General features: G+C 47.8%; 1 protein-coding gene across 4 annotated transcripts in view; it reads right to left on the minus strand.

Annotated features, from left to right (window-relative positions):
- Positions 1-5539: 5539 nt before the first annotated feature.
- SLC31A1 (solute carrier family 31 member 1) overlaps positions 5540-16683 on the minus strand; it is a 58369-nt gene continuing 47225 nt past the window's right edge. For 3 of the 4 annotated variants that reach the window (XM_077835530.1, XM_077835531.1, XM_077835532.1), the window contains 3 exons: positions 9373-9445; positions 8815-8983; positions 6979-8068 (listed from right to left, as the gene is read on the minus strand). In XM_077835530.1, the coding sequence (XP_077691656.1) occupies positions 7867-8068; positions 8815-8983; positions 9373-9445 (444 nt within the window). In that variant the 3' untranslated portion in view covers positions 6979-7866. Of the gene's footprint in view, positions 6857-6978; positions 8069-8814; positions 8984-9372; positions 9446-16683 lie in introns of those variants that run through there. The other variant, XM_077835533.1, reaches the window with a different exon arrangement.

The raw sequence follows: 16683 nt of genomic DNA on the forward strand, positions 1-16683 counted from the left end.
TTAGTTGGGGGCTGAAGGTGACAGCTAGTGGCGTTCTGTTATTTTCTTTGTTAGGCCTGTCCTGTAGTAGGTGACTTCTGGGAACTCTTCTGGCTCTATCAATCTGTTTCTTCACTTCCGCAGGTGGGTATTGTAGTTGTAAGAATGCTTGATAGAGCTCTTGTAGGTGTTTGTCTCTGTCTGAGGGGTTGGAGCAAATGCGGTTGTATCGCAGAGCTTGGCTGCAGACAATGGATCGTGTGGTGTGGTCAGGGTGAAAGCTGGAGGCATGTAGGTAGGAATAGCGGTCAGTAGGTTTCCGGTATAGGGTGGTGTTTATGTGACCATCGTTTATTAGCACTGTAGTGTCCAGGAAGTGGATCTCTTGTGTGGACTGGACCAGGCTGAGGTTGATGGTGGGATGGAAATTGTTGAAATCATGGTGGAATTCCTCAAGGGCTTCTTTTCCATGGGTCCAGATGATGAAGATGTCATCAATATAGCGCAAGTAGAGTAGGGGCGTTAGGGGACGAGAGCTGAGGAAGCGTTGTTCTAAGTCAGCCATAAAAATGTTGGCATACTGTGGGGCCATGCAGGTATCCATTGCAGTGCTGCTGATTTGAAGGTATACATTGTCCCCAAATGTAAAATAGTTATGGATAAGGACAAAGTTCAGCCACCAGGTTGGCCGTGACATTATCGGGGATAGTGTTCTTGACGGCTTGTAGTCCATCTTTGTGTGGAATGTTGGTGTAGAGGGCTTCTACATCCATAGTGGCCAGGATGGTGTTATCAGGAAGATCACCACTGGATTGTAATTTCCTCAGGAAGTCAGTGGTGTCTCGAAGGTAGCTGGGAGTGCTGGTAGCGTAGGGCCTGAGGAGGGAGTCTACATAGCCAGACAATCCTGCTGTCAGGGTGCCAATGCCTGAGATGATGGGGCGCCCAGGATTTCCAGGTTTATGGATCTTGTGCAGTAGATAGAATATCCCAGGTCGGGGTTCCAGGGATGTGTCTGTGCAGATTTGATCTTGCGCTTTTTCAGGGAGTTTCTTGAGCAAATGCTGTAGTTTCTTTTGATAACTCTCAGTGGGATCAGAGAGTAATGGCTTGTAGAAAGTGGTGTTGGAGAGCTGCCGAGCAGCCTCTTGTTCATATTCCGACCTATTCATGACGACGACAGCACCTCCTTTGTCAGCCTTTTTGATTATGATGTCAGAGTTGTTTCTGAGGCTGTGGATGGCATTGTGTTCTGCAGGGCTGAGGTTGTGGGGCAAGTGATGCTGCTTTTCCACAATTTCAGCCCGTGCACGTCGGCGGAAGCACTCTGTGTAGAAGTCCAGTCTGCTGTCTCGACCTTCAGGAGGAGTCCACCTAGAATCCTTCTTTTAGTAGTGTTGGTAGGGAGGTCTCTGTGGATTAGTATGTTGTTCAGAGGTATGTTGGAAATATTCCTTGAGTCGGAGACGTCAAAAATAGGATTCTAGGTCACCACAGAACTGTATCATGTTTGTGGGGGTGGAGGGGCAGAAGGAGAGGCCTCGAGATAGGACAGCTGCTTCTGCTGGGCTAAGAATATAGTTGGATAGGTTAACAATTTGCTGGGTGGGTTGAGGGAACCATTGCTGTGGTCCCTTGTGGCATGTAGTAGTTTAGAAAGTTTAGTGTCCTTTTTCTTTTGTAGAGAAGCAAAGTGTGTGTTGTAAATGGCTTGTCTAGTCTTAGTAAAGTCCAGCCACGAGGAAGTTTGTGTGGAAGGTTGGTTTTTTATGAGTATCCATTTTTGAGAGCTTGGAGTTCAGGCCACAAGTAAGTGATAGAGAGAGAAAGCTAGGTTACAAAAACTGAAGGAACTGAGTCTCAGTGTACAAGATTGACACTCTACTCCCTACTGGCTGAGCCTGGTGACAGAAGGCAGGACATGGGCCCTCAGAGACAAAGTTAACATCTCTGTCACCTGTCCAAGGTTGTTTCCCACTAGCTTTTGATGTATTAGCCATTCTTGTTCCAAATAGCTGAAGTGAAGGAGTAACCACCATTTTTTGTACTATATACTTTTGTACTACCATTTTTTTCCTTGTCTTAGTTTTGTCCTGCTACGCCTAGTTATAAACTCATCTATCATAGTAAATTCCTCTCCAGCATTTCTGTTCACCCACTTGAAACAGCTGTAGATTTATAGGCCCTCTGCTCAGGATGTATATAGAAAGCAGATTTTGGAGGAGGTTGTGCGTTGTTCCTCTACTTGACTTTTCCCATCCATTGTAAGCTTACATGAACAGAAAGTTACCCTTTGGAGGCTGTTTTTCATGTGCTGGTACTGGTACTCAAGTGCCCCAGTAGATGCTGTTCCTTTTCTCCATTCTTAAACACAGCAAGCCTGGTACTCAAAGCCTCTGCAGTGTACTTGTCCTGTGAAGGTGGGTCGACTGGAAAGGGGCTGGGGATAAGGCCACGTTGAGCAGTCTAGGTGCTGACTCCATAGGTCACTTACAGCTGAGTAGTTACTCCTTGTGGAGGCTGGTGGTGCCTGCTCTGGCTCAGTGCCCAGCTTCACCTTTTCCATGTTGGAGGTACATGTTCCAAGACACTTCCACCCCAGTAAAATGCAGTCTACTTTATTGACTAATTATATATAGGAGGAGCTCTATTTACATTTCAAACAAGTTGTTTCTGGAACAGTGAAATTAAAAACAATATCATGGTCCCCTGTAACCAACCCTGTGATACAGCTGGAATCAGCTATAGTTCAACTAAAAGGCAGTACCCCCAGTTGTTTCCTAAAGGCACTTAGATAAAAAAAGCAACAAAAAGACAGTTTATTTGCAACAGAATTCAGAGCCTAGGAGATGAGTGAACACTCTGTAATTCATCCAAGGTCACAATCAGGAGGTACAGTCTGAAAACAACATACTTGCATACAGCCCACCATACATTATCTTTCAGCATGTTAAATACATGTATCATTTAAGAACAATTATTCGTCATTGGAGGGGGAGGCTTTCCTCCAATAGAAGCCTAATGTCAGCATCAGGAGGTCTGCCTCAAACACTCCTGCAAAAGATTCCAGGCAGGAAAAGGGGTGTTACTAGAAGGTGCTCTAGGGAGGTTGGCAAATCAACCAGCCTGGACCAGGAACACAGGGATGTTAGGACTGATGTACCATGTGGAGATTGTAAGCCAGTGAGGGACGTGGCTCTGTCAGTTTATTTTATAAACACACCACTGGATTGTCAATTTACATTTAACCACAAAGGGTAAAAACTGGCCATGGATTGAAGGCTCATGAGAAGCCCACAGAGATAATAGGGGCACACTCATATTAAGTGAGCCTCAAGGTTAAGACTTGGCCCTGGCCACTCTTAGCAAACTTGTGAAACGCAATGATTCAGGCTAGTAAAGTTTGTGGAGATTGTGAGAGCAGAGTCTCATCAAGCTGAGAAAGCATGCTGCAGCCAGGGTAGGGTAGACAGGCACAATTCACGTATGGGGGATGGGGAAGAGTAGTTTTGAACTGTACTCATTACCGATGCGCCCCTCTCTTCCTCTCCCAGCCTTGGCTTGGCTTGACTAGCACCAGAACATACTTCACCCACTTGAGCCAGTGCCAGCCCCTCTGCTCTCAAATGCAAACTGCCTTCTGCTGTTTCCCAACCTGAGGGAGTGGAGGGTGAGTAACGTCACATTCAGACAGGAGTCCGAGGAGATAGGCCCAGGCAGAGAGAATAAGGAGCGAGACCCCATGAGTCTGAACCGTACCAGTGCTCAGGAACACTGGGAACCAGTTTCCATGTCACATGCACCCAACTAGCTGGCTTCCAAAGAGTTACACATTTCATAAACAGCAAGAGGAAGAATAGGCCAGTGGTTAGGGCACTAGCTTGGGATACCAGGGACATGGGATCAATTTCCTGCTCTGCCATAGACATGCGACTTTCAGCAAGGCCCTCAGGCCCAAATGCACAAAGGTAGGTGGGGTTCTAACTTCCAATGATTCCAATGGAAGTTAGGACTCTAAACACCTTTGTGGATCTGGGCCAGAGTTCCCCAGCTGTAAGGTAGGGATAATAGCACTGTCCTGTCCTATAGCATAGGAGGAGGCATGCAGAGATGAAGGTCATAATATACATAAGATTGTTCTTGCTGGATCTTTTTCCTAAGAAGACCTGTAGCTATGTCCCAGAACATGATAGAAAAGCTAACAGAACAAGGGACAGAATTGTATAGGAAGTGTCACAATGCTTGGATAACACAATGATTATACACCCCATGAACACAGGTTAATTTGCTCACCTGAAACTGAGAGCCACAAATGTGGCTAGAAGGAGTGATGGGTGAGGAAAGATTAAGCAGCTGGGGGTTGTCACGTTTGGAAAGAGTCTATGTCTAAGGGTGTACGAAATAACCAACATCGGCATGAAAACCACCTAGTCACTGCGTCCCATAAGAAAAAGGAACATCTCTAGATTGATCAAAGGAGACTGGTTCACACAGAGCTGAACTATGGAATGCATTCATGCTACTAAGCTCAAGGGTCAGTGTGTAGAAGGATTAAAAACCAGACCCTGTCATCAGCTGTTTTAGGTTTCTCCAAAAAGCACTGAAGTTACTCAAACTTCAGGACATGGAACTGGGGGGCAGAAAGGACCCCCCCCGCCCGCCCCACACACACACACAATCCCCCCTCTGAAGTGCTATAGCAGGAGAGAATTGTTTGAAGTATATTAGGAGGCTTTTTCCTTCCATGATGCAGCTGGTACAGGCCATTGCTGGAGACAGGACATCAGTCTGGCTGGAACTTTACTGCACTACTGTACCCTACCTAGTTTTCACTGTACATTAGTTACTCCTCAGGAGGCCACTCCTCCCACATCATCTTGAACATTTATTTGGGTCTGGAAAACACCAGGAGTGTAAAGGGAAAAACCTGCACTGCCAGGCATGGAAGAATGGAGCCAGAGGTCTTCCTTATCTCCCATCAAAATCCAAGAAGGGGTGGTCACATCTGATCCCCTTGATTTTCATTCACATGCTGGTCAGCTACATGAAACATCAAGAGCTGCAACTAAGTTCAGTGGGTGTTTGATTTTGGGGTAAACATTTGGTTTGACTTAGATTAGTCTCCCTTTGCTCCAGTTTGTGCTGCTCTACAAAGATGAAAAGCACAAATACCTTGTATCATCAAACCAGGGTCCCAGCTTTTTGAAAGAGTGGGTGACCGCAATGAGAGCTCAGGGCAGTAGGCCTGCCAGTGGCAATGCATGATAGTTCTGAAGTTTTCTTCTAAATGCTGTAGAGGAAGGTAGGCTTTTGTAGGGCAGTACACCTCGAGAACCCAATCAGAGAGCCATTGTACTAGGCCTGCACATGCTCACACACCCTGCCCCAGACAGCTTACAGGCTAAGGGAGCTTTGGACTCTCTGTCTCTCTCTGTACTGAAAGCTGCCAGAGCATGTGAACGTAGAGATACTCTTCTCAAAAGGACACACTGTTTATATGCTGCAGCCTAGTTCTCACATTATCTTGCCATAATCTCCCACCTATACCCCACCCCCCAGCTCCATTTATCACCCACCAGTCCTGGCGCTGTCCTCCTCCTCTCCAGCGATTCAGGCACTTAGAGACTCTACAAGGAGTGCACAGTGACAAAAGAAACGCTACTGCCAGTGCATCACAGCTGAGCCCATAGCTTTCTGGGACATTAACTGCTGTCAGCAGTTGCTTAAAGTAGCAGCAAACCACAATGTGCTGAGAGGTCAGTGGCTATTTGGACACGACCAGAACATGAGCTGGAGTTCATCTTGGGACTGATTCTAAGGCCGCATTGACCATGCATCCCCTGGGCCAAACTAGCTTTTTTTCTTCTTTGCCTCTACCATTTCTCACCCTCTGGTGATTTTATTTAATTTCAGAGTTTGTGTGGCAGGCTGCTCAAGACCACACAGCCCTGCCTCTCACATCACATTCAGGGTCTGTATAACAAATGGCATTTCTGTAGCATCTTTCATCCCAAAGTATCTTACAAATGAGCTAATCAGCTCTGAATAGCAGCAGTTCTCCAGCTTTCCCATTCGTTCCATGACACTCTTTGGGAGAGACCCAGGCCCACCTTTCCCACAGCCAGGTCAAGAAGGGCTCCAAGGGCCCAGGATTGTCCTTACGCCACAGTATGAGAACCAACAATATACAGAGATCATGTCAAGAACCTGAGCAGCCATTTCACACCACACGACCACTTAGGACAGGAGATAAGGGGTAAAATAAACAGTGAAGCTGCAAGGGGATTTGAGGAGGCAGAACAGCATTTCTCCCATCAGAATCAGGCCATCCCACTCAGCTAACAGCCCACTTCCTACCCAGAAAACAAGGGCTCTTTAACAAGTGGTCAGGAACTCAACTTTACATCTCATCTCTAGCACCCTAGCAACACAGAATTCCCTAGTTACACAGTTTAGCTGTGACTCAGAGGAAAGACCACCAACTATTGAATCAACCCTGCTGCCCACAGCACCTGGGTATTGCCAGGGATCTCCCAGCAAGACCTGAACCCTGCCTTGTTTATGAGATCTGTTGGGCTCCTAGCACGAGGGGCCTGGCTGGAGGGTGGGAAGCTCTCTTCTGGCTGCTATCCAGCTCTGACATTGGCATTGGTTGCTCCAGCACAGCCATGTTGAGAAGTTCCAGGTTTGGTGATTATGACAAAGAAGAGTCCTCAGGGTTGAAATTCCTTTTACTGACCCTACAGTCTCTTATCCCCCAACCCTCATCTAAGAGGAGCAAGTTTTAAGGCTGCTATATCCTCCCTATACAAGTTTGGTTCTTTACCTGCCAGCCCAGGCAAGGAATCTCCTCTCCAGAGGAGCTTTCTTCGTGTCACTTGGTTTAACCGGAAAGAAAAAAGAAATCACAATATTATAAACAGTCAGAACAATAGAGCCAGCTGCTGACAATTTTCACGGAATGACAAATCTGAGTCTCTAACAGCACATGGCTGCAAATCGAGATGAAATCAGCAGGGCTTCAATGCTTTATTTAAAGTCTCTTTCTGCTACTTAAAAATGTGATTGCTGATTTGCATTTGGGAGTACATTTCCATGATCAGTAAGCCAAAGTGGCCAGTTTGAAATGTTCCTGCTGTTCATAGCTGAGCAGAGCAAGGATACAGCAGAAAACCAGCAACATTAAACACACCTGTATGCTTGAAAGTGGCCCCAGGCTGGCCCAGATACACATAGATACAACATGCCCACAGGAGTTAATAAGAATGGTGCACACTTCTCGGAGCAGACCTGAGCCCATTAGGCCTCTGGTGATTTACCAGCAGCACTCTGTAATTTTGTGGACAGAACTTTCTATAAACTGTCCCAGAGGCTGTGGCTGGCCCAGAGGTCAGTCATATCCCTGCCTCCCTCCCCCAGGCATTAAGCACAGATTTTTTTAGAAAATTAAAACAGCCATTGTCACATACTGGCGCCTTTATCGAACATTAATAAAACCCCCCAGATCTGAGCATTTATTCTTTAAAAATAAAATGTTTTAAAAAGGACATTTCAATAATCTTGTAAATTTCTACTTGCTATGTAATTTCAGTCAGGGAACAATCTACAAATGCAACATAAATTGTGGTCAAGGGTGGCTCTGGTGTAACCTCAAGAGCTGGTCCATCTAGTGTGGGTGCCAGGTTGCTTGGTGGGAAATCCCCAACACCAGGAATCCCTGTGAGCTGCCCAGGCAGTGTCCTGACTAGGACATTGGTGGTCCAACACACACTGATTTTCGTGGTTATTGTTGGTTCTCAGTCAGCCGGGGAATGATCCCCATTCTCCTGGTGACCGCAGTTAGAGTGAGGGAAGGGGTAGAGAGAGGCTCTCACACTGTGTCCAGCATTAATGGCAGTGCTCCGTGATATCCACAACAACTGCCTTTTTCCAGCTGAAGAGGAAGTAGCCAGTGCCTGCGCCCGCTGCCACGGCTATGCAGAGGTGTGCGTTGTAGGTCATGAAGATCAGCATGAGGAAGTAACTGACCACCACTTGTATGATGTGCAGCACTGTCTGCAGGAGATGAGGGAAGCTCAGCATCTGTTGTCTGAGGAATCAGAAAAGATGACCAGTCAGTGAACAAGAGTCACAGGATGGGAAATGCAGGGTCCCCAGAGAGAGAAAATAACCCATGGGCTGGAAATGCCAAGGTGGCCATGAAACACCAAGAGAGATGGGACAGTAAAGGGCAGAGATCTCCTGTCACGTGTATGTGTCATAGATGACTGCAACATCCTCCATGAAGCTGGCTGCTTTGTAATAAAAGCCGGTTATTCCTCGATAAGGAATAATGATGTTCGCTGGGTGATCAAAGCTGCTAAGGTTTGAGGGTCAAAATCATTCCAGCTCATTTTACTACCTGGCCCTCACTGCTAGCCACACAGGGCAGCTTGTCTGCAAACAGAGGCCTTGACCACTCATGGGCACAGAAAGATCCTTTGGTGCCTTATGTAAGAATAGACAGAGAGTCTAGTGTCCTAGCCAAATTAAAATCTGGAAACAGCATCCCACCTCCCTACGAGCCTCCTCTGCTTTTATTCTTTGTTTCCCCTTCGTTAAAAGGGCCTCACGTGGCTGGTGAAGAGTAGCTGTTGCATTCCCTCCCCCCGCCCGAAAAGGGAGCTGCAGGTTCCCTGTATTTATAGTTTGTATAGGATGAAGTGTGTACAAGCATGAAGTTAGTTTTACTGCAGAGGACTATTTGATCTGCCTAGAATTTTCTATGTTTCAGTTTTCCCTGTGTTTTCTGCTGAGATGAGCAGCGTTTGTGTTAGAAGGAAAGTGGATTCTTACCCGACTGTTTTGTGCGTTTCCATCAAAGTGGTGCCATTTGGTCCCGGGACAGGCATGGAGTTGTAGCGAATGCTGACCTGTGATTTACGGAGCAGACTCTCCCGGGCTATTTTGAGGCCCTCATAAAACATGGCTAGGAAGAAGACTGCGACGAAAGCACCAGCCATTTCTGATAGACAGGAAAGGACAGCACAAGGTTACTGACTGCACAGAATGAGTCATCTGCTTCAAGCACACAGAGAAAAGCACCTAACCATGCAACAAACAGCTCCCACCACACAGGCCACAGGGAGTGCGACGTCCAATTCCATAAACTGAAACTCTCAACCACATTCACTAAGGCTTGTGCAACACCTGAATAGTGACACAGAAGTCATCTCATCACCTTCAGCCTTTGTGCCCCAATTTCCAACCTGTTAACCACCTTGCCCTGGACACTCTAGGAACCTCTGACCTCATGGGATGGGGTCATTCAGACAAGACTGCTAAGTAGCAAGCCTTTGGTTTGGCCTGGAGTGAGCAGCAAGTCAGCCGATTTGCTAACATAGCTGTACTAACCTCCAGGTGTATTGATCACCAATCCAGAAAACAGCAGCGGCACGTTCTTGTAGCTGAAGTGGAAAGTCATGTCCTGGCCAAGACAGAAAAATCATTTAAAACCTCAGCAAGATGCCTAAGCTCCAAGGGAGGGAGGGAGAGCTTCACAGAACACAGACAAGCCCTTAGGAAGTTAAATGGAAGGACTTTGTGCCGATAGAACTAGAGTTAACCTCAGGGGGAGTCCATTCTGGTCAGTAACTAAGTACATAGTTGAAATAACATTCTACAGCAGCGGTGGGCAAACTACGGCCCGCAGGCCACATCCGGCCCACAGGACCATCCTGCCTGGTCCTTGAGCTCCTAGTCGGGGAGGCTAGCCCCCCGGCCCCCCCCCCCCCGCTGTCTCCCCTCCCCTGCAGCCTCAGGCGGATGGCTCCATCTGGGCAGCGGGGCTGTGAGCTCCTGCTCCTGAGCAGCATGGTAAGGGGGCGGGGGCAGCAGGGGGTGGGTTGGATAAGGGGTAGGGGGACCCGGAGGCAGTCAGGGGACAGGGATCAAGAGGTGGAGTTTCTGGGGGTGGGGGGGTGTGCAGTCCAGGGACAGGGAGCAGGGGGGGTTGGATAGGGGGTGGGAGTGTGGATAGGGGTCAGGGAGCATGGGGGTTGGATGGGGGGGGACGGTTTGGGGCAGGCGGTCCTGGGAGGGGGCAGTCAGGAGACAAGGAGCAGGGGAGGGTTGGATGGATCGAGGGTTTTGAGGGGGGCAGTCAGGGGGTGGGAGGGGGTGAATAGGGGGCAGGGGCCAGGCTGTTTGGGGGGCACAAGCTTCCCTACCCGGCCCTCCATACAGTTTCACACCTCGATGTGGCCCTCAGGCCAAAAAGTTTGCCCACCCCTGTTCTACAGCAAACCTAGTATAGCAGAAACACAGACCGCAGTGCTAGGTATTGCTGTGCACACTTCCGGTTACAGCTGTAACTAGTCGCTTGTCCATTTGTAACAATTTTAATTGAAAAGTCACTGGATTTTACTCTAAAAGTTCTCAAGCAGCATTTTTCTTACTTTGCCTATATGTAAATTTCAATCATCATCAATGAATTTCTTTTGTCAGTTTGTGTGTGCACGGTGATTAAAAATTATCCATAAAAATCTCACCCTTCAAAGCCTACCTATAACTTTAACAAAACAATAAAAGCCCTTTATTTATTTCTTTTTAAAAAGTGATTCCACATAGGTCATTAACGTGTGCCCAGTGTGCTGTCTGAAGATGCAAAGTTCTGTGGCGATGCACCATTGCTTTATTTTTCAGGGTTAAAAAGATCTAGTGGATTTTCTCCCCTCTTTGAATCTTACTGGCAGATGTTTTCAGGTTATTAAAAGATGACAATGTAAATTAAACAGAGAGAGAGGATGCTTCTTCTTCAGGCAACTAACAGAAGTTACTAGATCACAGGCCCTGGTTCTCATAGGGGACTTCAGTCACCCTGATATCTGCTGGGAGAGCAATACAGCAGTGCACGGACAATCCAGGAAGTTTTTGGAAAGGGTAGGGGACAATTTCCTGGTGCAAGTGCTGGAGGAACCAACTAGGAGCAGAGCTCTTCTTGACCTGCTGCTCACAAACGGGGAAGAATTAGTAGGGGAAGCAAAAGTGGATGGGAACCTGGGAGGCAGTGACGATGAGATGGTCGAGTTCAGGAGCAGAAGAATGTGGACCCTGGACTTAAGAAAAGCAGACTTTGACTCCCTCAGGTAACTGATGGGCAGGATCCCCTGGGAGAATAACATGAGGGGGAAAGGAGTCCAGGAGAGCTGGCTGTATTTTAAAGAATCCTTATTGAGGTTGCAGGGACAAACCACTCCATGTGTAGAAAGAATAGTAAATATGGCGGGTGACCAGCTTGGCTAAACAGTGAAATCCTTGCTGATCTTAAACACAAAAAAGAAGCTTACAAGAAGTGGAAGACTGGACAAATGACCAGGGAGGAGTATAAAAATATTGCTCATGCATGCAGGAGTGAAATCAGGAAGGCCAAATCACACTTGGAGTTGCAGCTAGCAAGGGATATTAAGAGTAACAAGAAGGGTTTCTACAGGTATGTTAGTAACAAGAAGGTGGTCAAGGAAAGTGTGGGCCCCTTACTGAATGCGGGAGGCAACCTAGTGACAGAGGATGTTGAAAAAGCTAATGTACTCAATGCTGTTTTTGCCTCTGTCTTCACGAACAAGATCAGCTCCCAGACTACTGCACAGGGCAGCACAGCATGGGGACGAGGTGATGAGCCCTCCGTGGAGAAAAGTGGTTCAGGACTATTTAGAAAAGCTGGACAAGCACAAGTCCATGGGGCCGTATGAGCTGCATCCGAGGGTGCTAAAAGGAGTTGGGGGGTGTGATTGCAGAGCATTGGCCATTATCTTTGAAAACTTGTGGTGATCGGGGGAGGTCCTGGATGACTGGAAAAAGGCTAATGTAGTGCCCATCTTTAAAAAAGGGAAGGAGGAGGATCCTGGGAACTACAGGCCAGTCAGCCTCACCTCACTCTCTGAAAAATCATGGAGCAGGTCCTCAAGGAATCAATTCTGAAGCACTTAGAGGAGAGGAAAGTGATCAGGAAGAGTCAGCATGGATTCACCAAGGGCAAGTCATGCCTGACTAATCTAAGTGCCTTCTATGACGAGATAACTGGCTCTGTGGATGAGGGGAAAGCAGTGGACGTGTTATTCCTTGACTTTAGCAAAGCTTTTGACACGGTCTCCCACAGTATTCTTCCCAGCAAGCTAAAGAAGTATGGGCTGGATGAATGGACTATAAGGTGGATAGAAAGTTGGCTAGATCATCGGGCTCCATGTCTAGTTGGCAGTCGGTATCAAGCAGAGTGCCCCAAGGGTCGGTCCTCAGGCCGGTTTTGTTCAGCATCTTCATTAATGATCTGGAGAATGGCATGGACTGAACCCTCAGCAAGTTTGCAGATGACACTAAACTGGGAGGAGTGGTAGGTATGCTGGAGGGTAGGGATAGGATACATAGGGACTTAGACAAATTAGGGGATTGGGCCAAAAGAAATCTGATGAGGTTCAACAAGGACAAGTCCAGAGTCCTGCACTTAGGACGGGAGAATCCCATGCACCGCTACAGACTAGGGACCGAATGGCTCAGCAGCAGTTCTGCAGAAAAGGACCTAGGGGTGACAGTGGACGAGAAGCTGGATATGAGTCAACAGCGTGCCCTCGTTGCCAAGAACGCTAATGGCATTTTGGGCTTCATAAGTAGGAGCATTGCCAGCAGATGGAGGGACGTGATCATTCCCCTCTATTCGACATTGGTGAGGCCTCATCTGGAGTACTGTGTCCAGTTTTGGGCCCCACACTACAAGAGGGATGTGGAAAAATTGGAAAGAGTCCAGTGGAGGGGAACAAAAATGATTAGAGGGCTGGAGCACATGACTTTTGAGGAGAGACTGAGGGACCTGGGATTATTTAGTCTGCAGAAGATAAGAATGAGGGGCGATTTGATAGCTGCTTTCAACTACCGGGGTGGGGGCGGGTGTTCCAAAGAGGATGGATCTAGACTGTTCTCAGTGGTACCAGATGACAGAACAAGGAGTAATGGTCTCAAGTTGCAGTGGGGGAGGTTTAGGTTGGATGTTAGGAAAACCGTTTTTACTAGGAGGGTTGTGAAGCACTGGAATGGGTTACCTCGGGAGGTGGTGGAATCTCCTTCCTTAGAGGTTTTCAAGGTCAGGCTTGACAAAGCCCTGGCTGGGATGATTTAGTTGGGGATTGGTCCTGCTTTGAGCAGGGGGTTGGACTAGATGACCTCCTGAGGTCCCTTCCAAGCCTGATATTCTCTGATGCACATTTCAGCACTAAAACAAATTATGTTCAGGAGCAGGTTTTCTGGTAAACTGTCAATTAAGCTTAAGGCTTTGTCGACACTTAAAATGCAGGAGTGGTGCTTCAGTGAAGACACCACCTAGGCCAACAGGAGGGATTCTCCTATCAGCACCTCCCGGAGGGGCTGTAGCTATGTCAATGGGAGAATTCTCCCATCAACCTAGCATTGTCTACAAGGGGGTTAGTTTGGTTTAACCACCTAATTTCTTCGAGAAGACCAGGCCTAATTCAAGCCAGTCACAGCCCCAAAGGAGGTGAAAAACAGAATCAGTAAGAAGCAAACCCCATCATACTACAGGGACAGAGAAGGGGGGTACAAGCAATGGCCTGATTCTACATCTGATCTGCCCACATAGTAAGGGTTGCCAGGCATATGGTTTTTGACCAGAAAAGGGACCCTGGCAGCTCTGGTCAGCACTGCGTCCCTCTGGCTCCTAGGTGTAGGGGCAGCCACGGGGGCTTTGCCCACTGCGCCCACCCTGAGTGCCAGCTCGGCCAATGGGAGCTGTGGGGGTGGCGCCTGCACGAAGGGGCAGTGCTCAGAACCACCTGGCTGCCCCTAAGCCTAGGCTAGGAGCCAGAGGGAGATTCCAGTAGCTTCCTGGGAGTCACCTGAGGTAAGCACCCCCTGGAGTCCATGCCCCAACCCCCTGCTCCAGCCCTGAACTCCTCCTGTACCCAAACTCCCTCCCAGAGCCTGCATCCCACACCTCAACCTCCTGCCCCAGCCTGGAGCCCCCCCCTTCACTCCAAACTCCTCAGCCCCAGCCCAGCCCCAGGGCCTGCACCTCCAGCCTACAGCCTTCACCCCCTCCTGCACCCCACCCCCTGCCCCAGACTGGAGCCCCCTCCCAAACCCTGAACCCTTCATTTCTGGCCCCATTCCAGAGCCCGCTCCCCCAGCTGGAGCCCTCACCCCCTCCCGCACCCCAACCCCCTGCCCCAGCTCGGTGAAAATGAGCAAGTGTGGGGGAGAGTGAGCAATAAAGGCAGGGAGGAATGGAGTGAGCGGGGGCAGGGCAAGGGCGTTCGGTTTTCTGCAAATAGAAAGCTGGCAATCCTACCACAAAGTGCCCCACTGGAGTCAGCACTGTGTAGGTAAAGAGTTCTACTAGCAACAATCGGTGTCAACTACAGCTGCGGAACACTGAGTGCCATTTTAGATTTGGTTTTGGTGAGCAGTGAGGACCTCACAGAAGAAATGATTGTAGGGGACAACCTTGGTTTGAGCGATCATGAGCTAATTCAGTTCAAACTAAATGGAAGGATAAACAAAAATAGATCTCAAGTATCAGAGGGGTAGCCGTGTTAGTCTGGATCTGTAAAAGCGGCAAAGAGTCCTGTGGCACCTTATAGACTAACAGACGTATTGGAGTATAAGCTTTTGTGGGTGAATATCCACTTCGTCAGATGCATGTAGTGGAAGTTTCCAGAGGCAGGTATAAATATGCAAGCAAGAATCAGGCTAGGGATAACGAGATTAGTTCAATCAGGGAGGATGAGGCTGTCTTCTAGCAATTGAGGTGTGAACCCCAAGGGAGGAGAAACTGCTTTTGTAGTTGGCTAGCCAGTCACAGTCTTTGTTTAATCCTGAGCTGCTGGCGTCAAATTTGCAAAGGAACTGAAGCTCAGCAGTTTCTCTTTGAAGTCTGGTCCTGAAGTTTCTTTGCTGCAGGATGGCTGCCTTTAAATCTGTTATTGTGTGTCCAGGGAGATTGACGTGTTCTCCTACAGGTCTCTGTATATTGCCATTCCTAATATCTGATTTGTGTCCATTTATCCTTTTACATAGGGACTGTCCAGTTTGGCCGATGTACATAGCAGAGGGGCATTGCTGGCACATGATGGCGTATATTACTTTGGTGGACATGCAGGTGAATGAGCCGGTGATGGTGTGGCTGATCTGGTTAGGTCCTGTGATGGTGTTGCTGGTGTAGATATGTGGGCAGAGTTGGCATCGAGGTTTGTTGCGTGGATTGGTTCCCAAGTTAGAGTTACTATGGTGCGATGTGTCGTTGCTGGTGAGAATATGCTTCAGGTTGGCGGGTTGTCTGTGGGCGAGGACTGGCCTGCCTCCGAAGGCCTGTGAAAGTGAGGGGTCGTTGTCCAGGATGGGTTGTGGATCGCTGATGATGCGTTGGAGAGGTTTTAGCTGGGGGCTGTAGGCGATGGCCAGTGGAGTTCTGTTGGTTTCTTCCTTGGGCTTGTCTCGCAGCAGGAGGCTTCTGGGTACACAGAGGCAGCCATCCTGCAGCAAAAAAGGCTCTATAGCCATATCAATAAGAAGAAAACAAAGAAAGAAGAAGAGGTGGGACCGCGAAACTCCGAGGATGGAGTGGAGGTCAAGGATAATCTAGGCATGGCCCAATAACTTTGCCTCAGTCTTTAATGAGGCTAATGAGGAGCTTAGGGATAATGGTAGGACGACAAATGAGAAGGAGGATATAGAGGTAGATATTACCACATCCGAGGTAGAAGGCAAACTCCAACAGTTTAATGGGACTAAATCAGGGGGCCTGGTAATCTTCATCCAAGAATATTAAAGGAACTGGCACATGAAATTGCAAGCCCGTTAGCAAGAATTTTTAATCAATCTGTAAACTCAGGGGTTGTACCGTATGACTGGAGAATTGCTAACACAGTTCCTATTTTTAAGAAAGGTAAAAAAAGCGATCCGGGTAGCTACAGGCCTGTTAGTTTGACATCTGTAGTATGCAAGGTCTTGGAAAAAATTTTGAAGGAGAAAGTAGTTCTCAAGTAGTTTTGTAGGAGAAAGTAGTTAAGAACATTGAGGTCAATGGTAAATGGGACAAAATACAACATGGCTTTACAAAAGGTAGATCATGTCAAACCAACCTGATCCCTTCTTTGAGACGGTAACAGGTTTTTTAGACAAAGGGAATGCAGTGGATCTAATTTACCTCGATTTCAGTAAGGCATTTGATACGGTTCCACATGGAGAATTATTAGCTAAATTGGAAAAGATGGGGGTCAATATGAAAACTGAAAGGTGGATAAGGAATTGGTTAACAGGGAGACTACAGCGGGTCACTCTGAAAGGTGAACAGTCAGACTGGAGGGAGGTTACCAGTGGAGTTACTCAGGGATCGGTTTGGGACCAATCTTTTTATTACTGACCTTGGCACAAAAAGTGGGAATGTGCTAATAAAGTTTGCAGATGACACAAAGCTGGGAGGTATTGCCAATACAGAGAAGGACCGGGATATCATAGATCTGGATGACCTTGTAAACTGGAGTAATAGTAATAGGATGAAATTTAATAGTGCAAAGTGCAAAGTCATGCATTTAGGGATTAATAACAAGAATTTCAGTTATAAGCTGGGGACGCATCACTTGGAAGTAACAGAGGAGGAGAAGGACCTCGGAGTATTGGCTCATCACAGGATGACTATGAGCCGCCAATGTGATATGGCCA

This window comes from Eretmochelys imbricata, chromosome 16 (genome assembly GCF_965152235.1).
Source record: "Eretmochelys imbricata isolate rEreImb1 chromosome 16, rEreImb1.hap1, whole genome shotgun sequence".
Taxonomy (NCBI): Eukaryota; Metazoa; Chordata; order Testudines; family Cheloniidae; genus Eretmochelys; species Eretmochelys imbricata.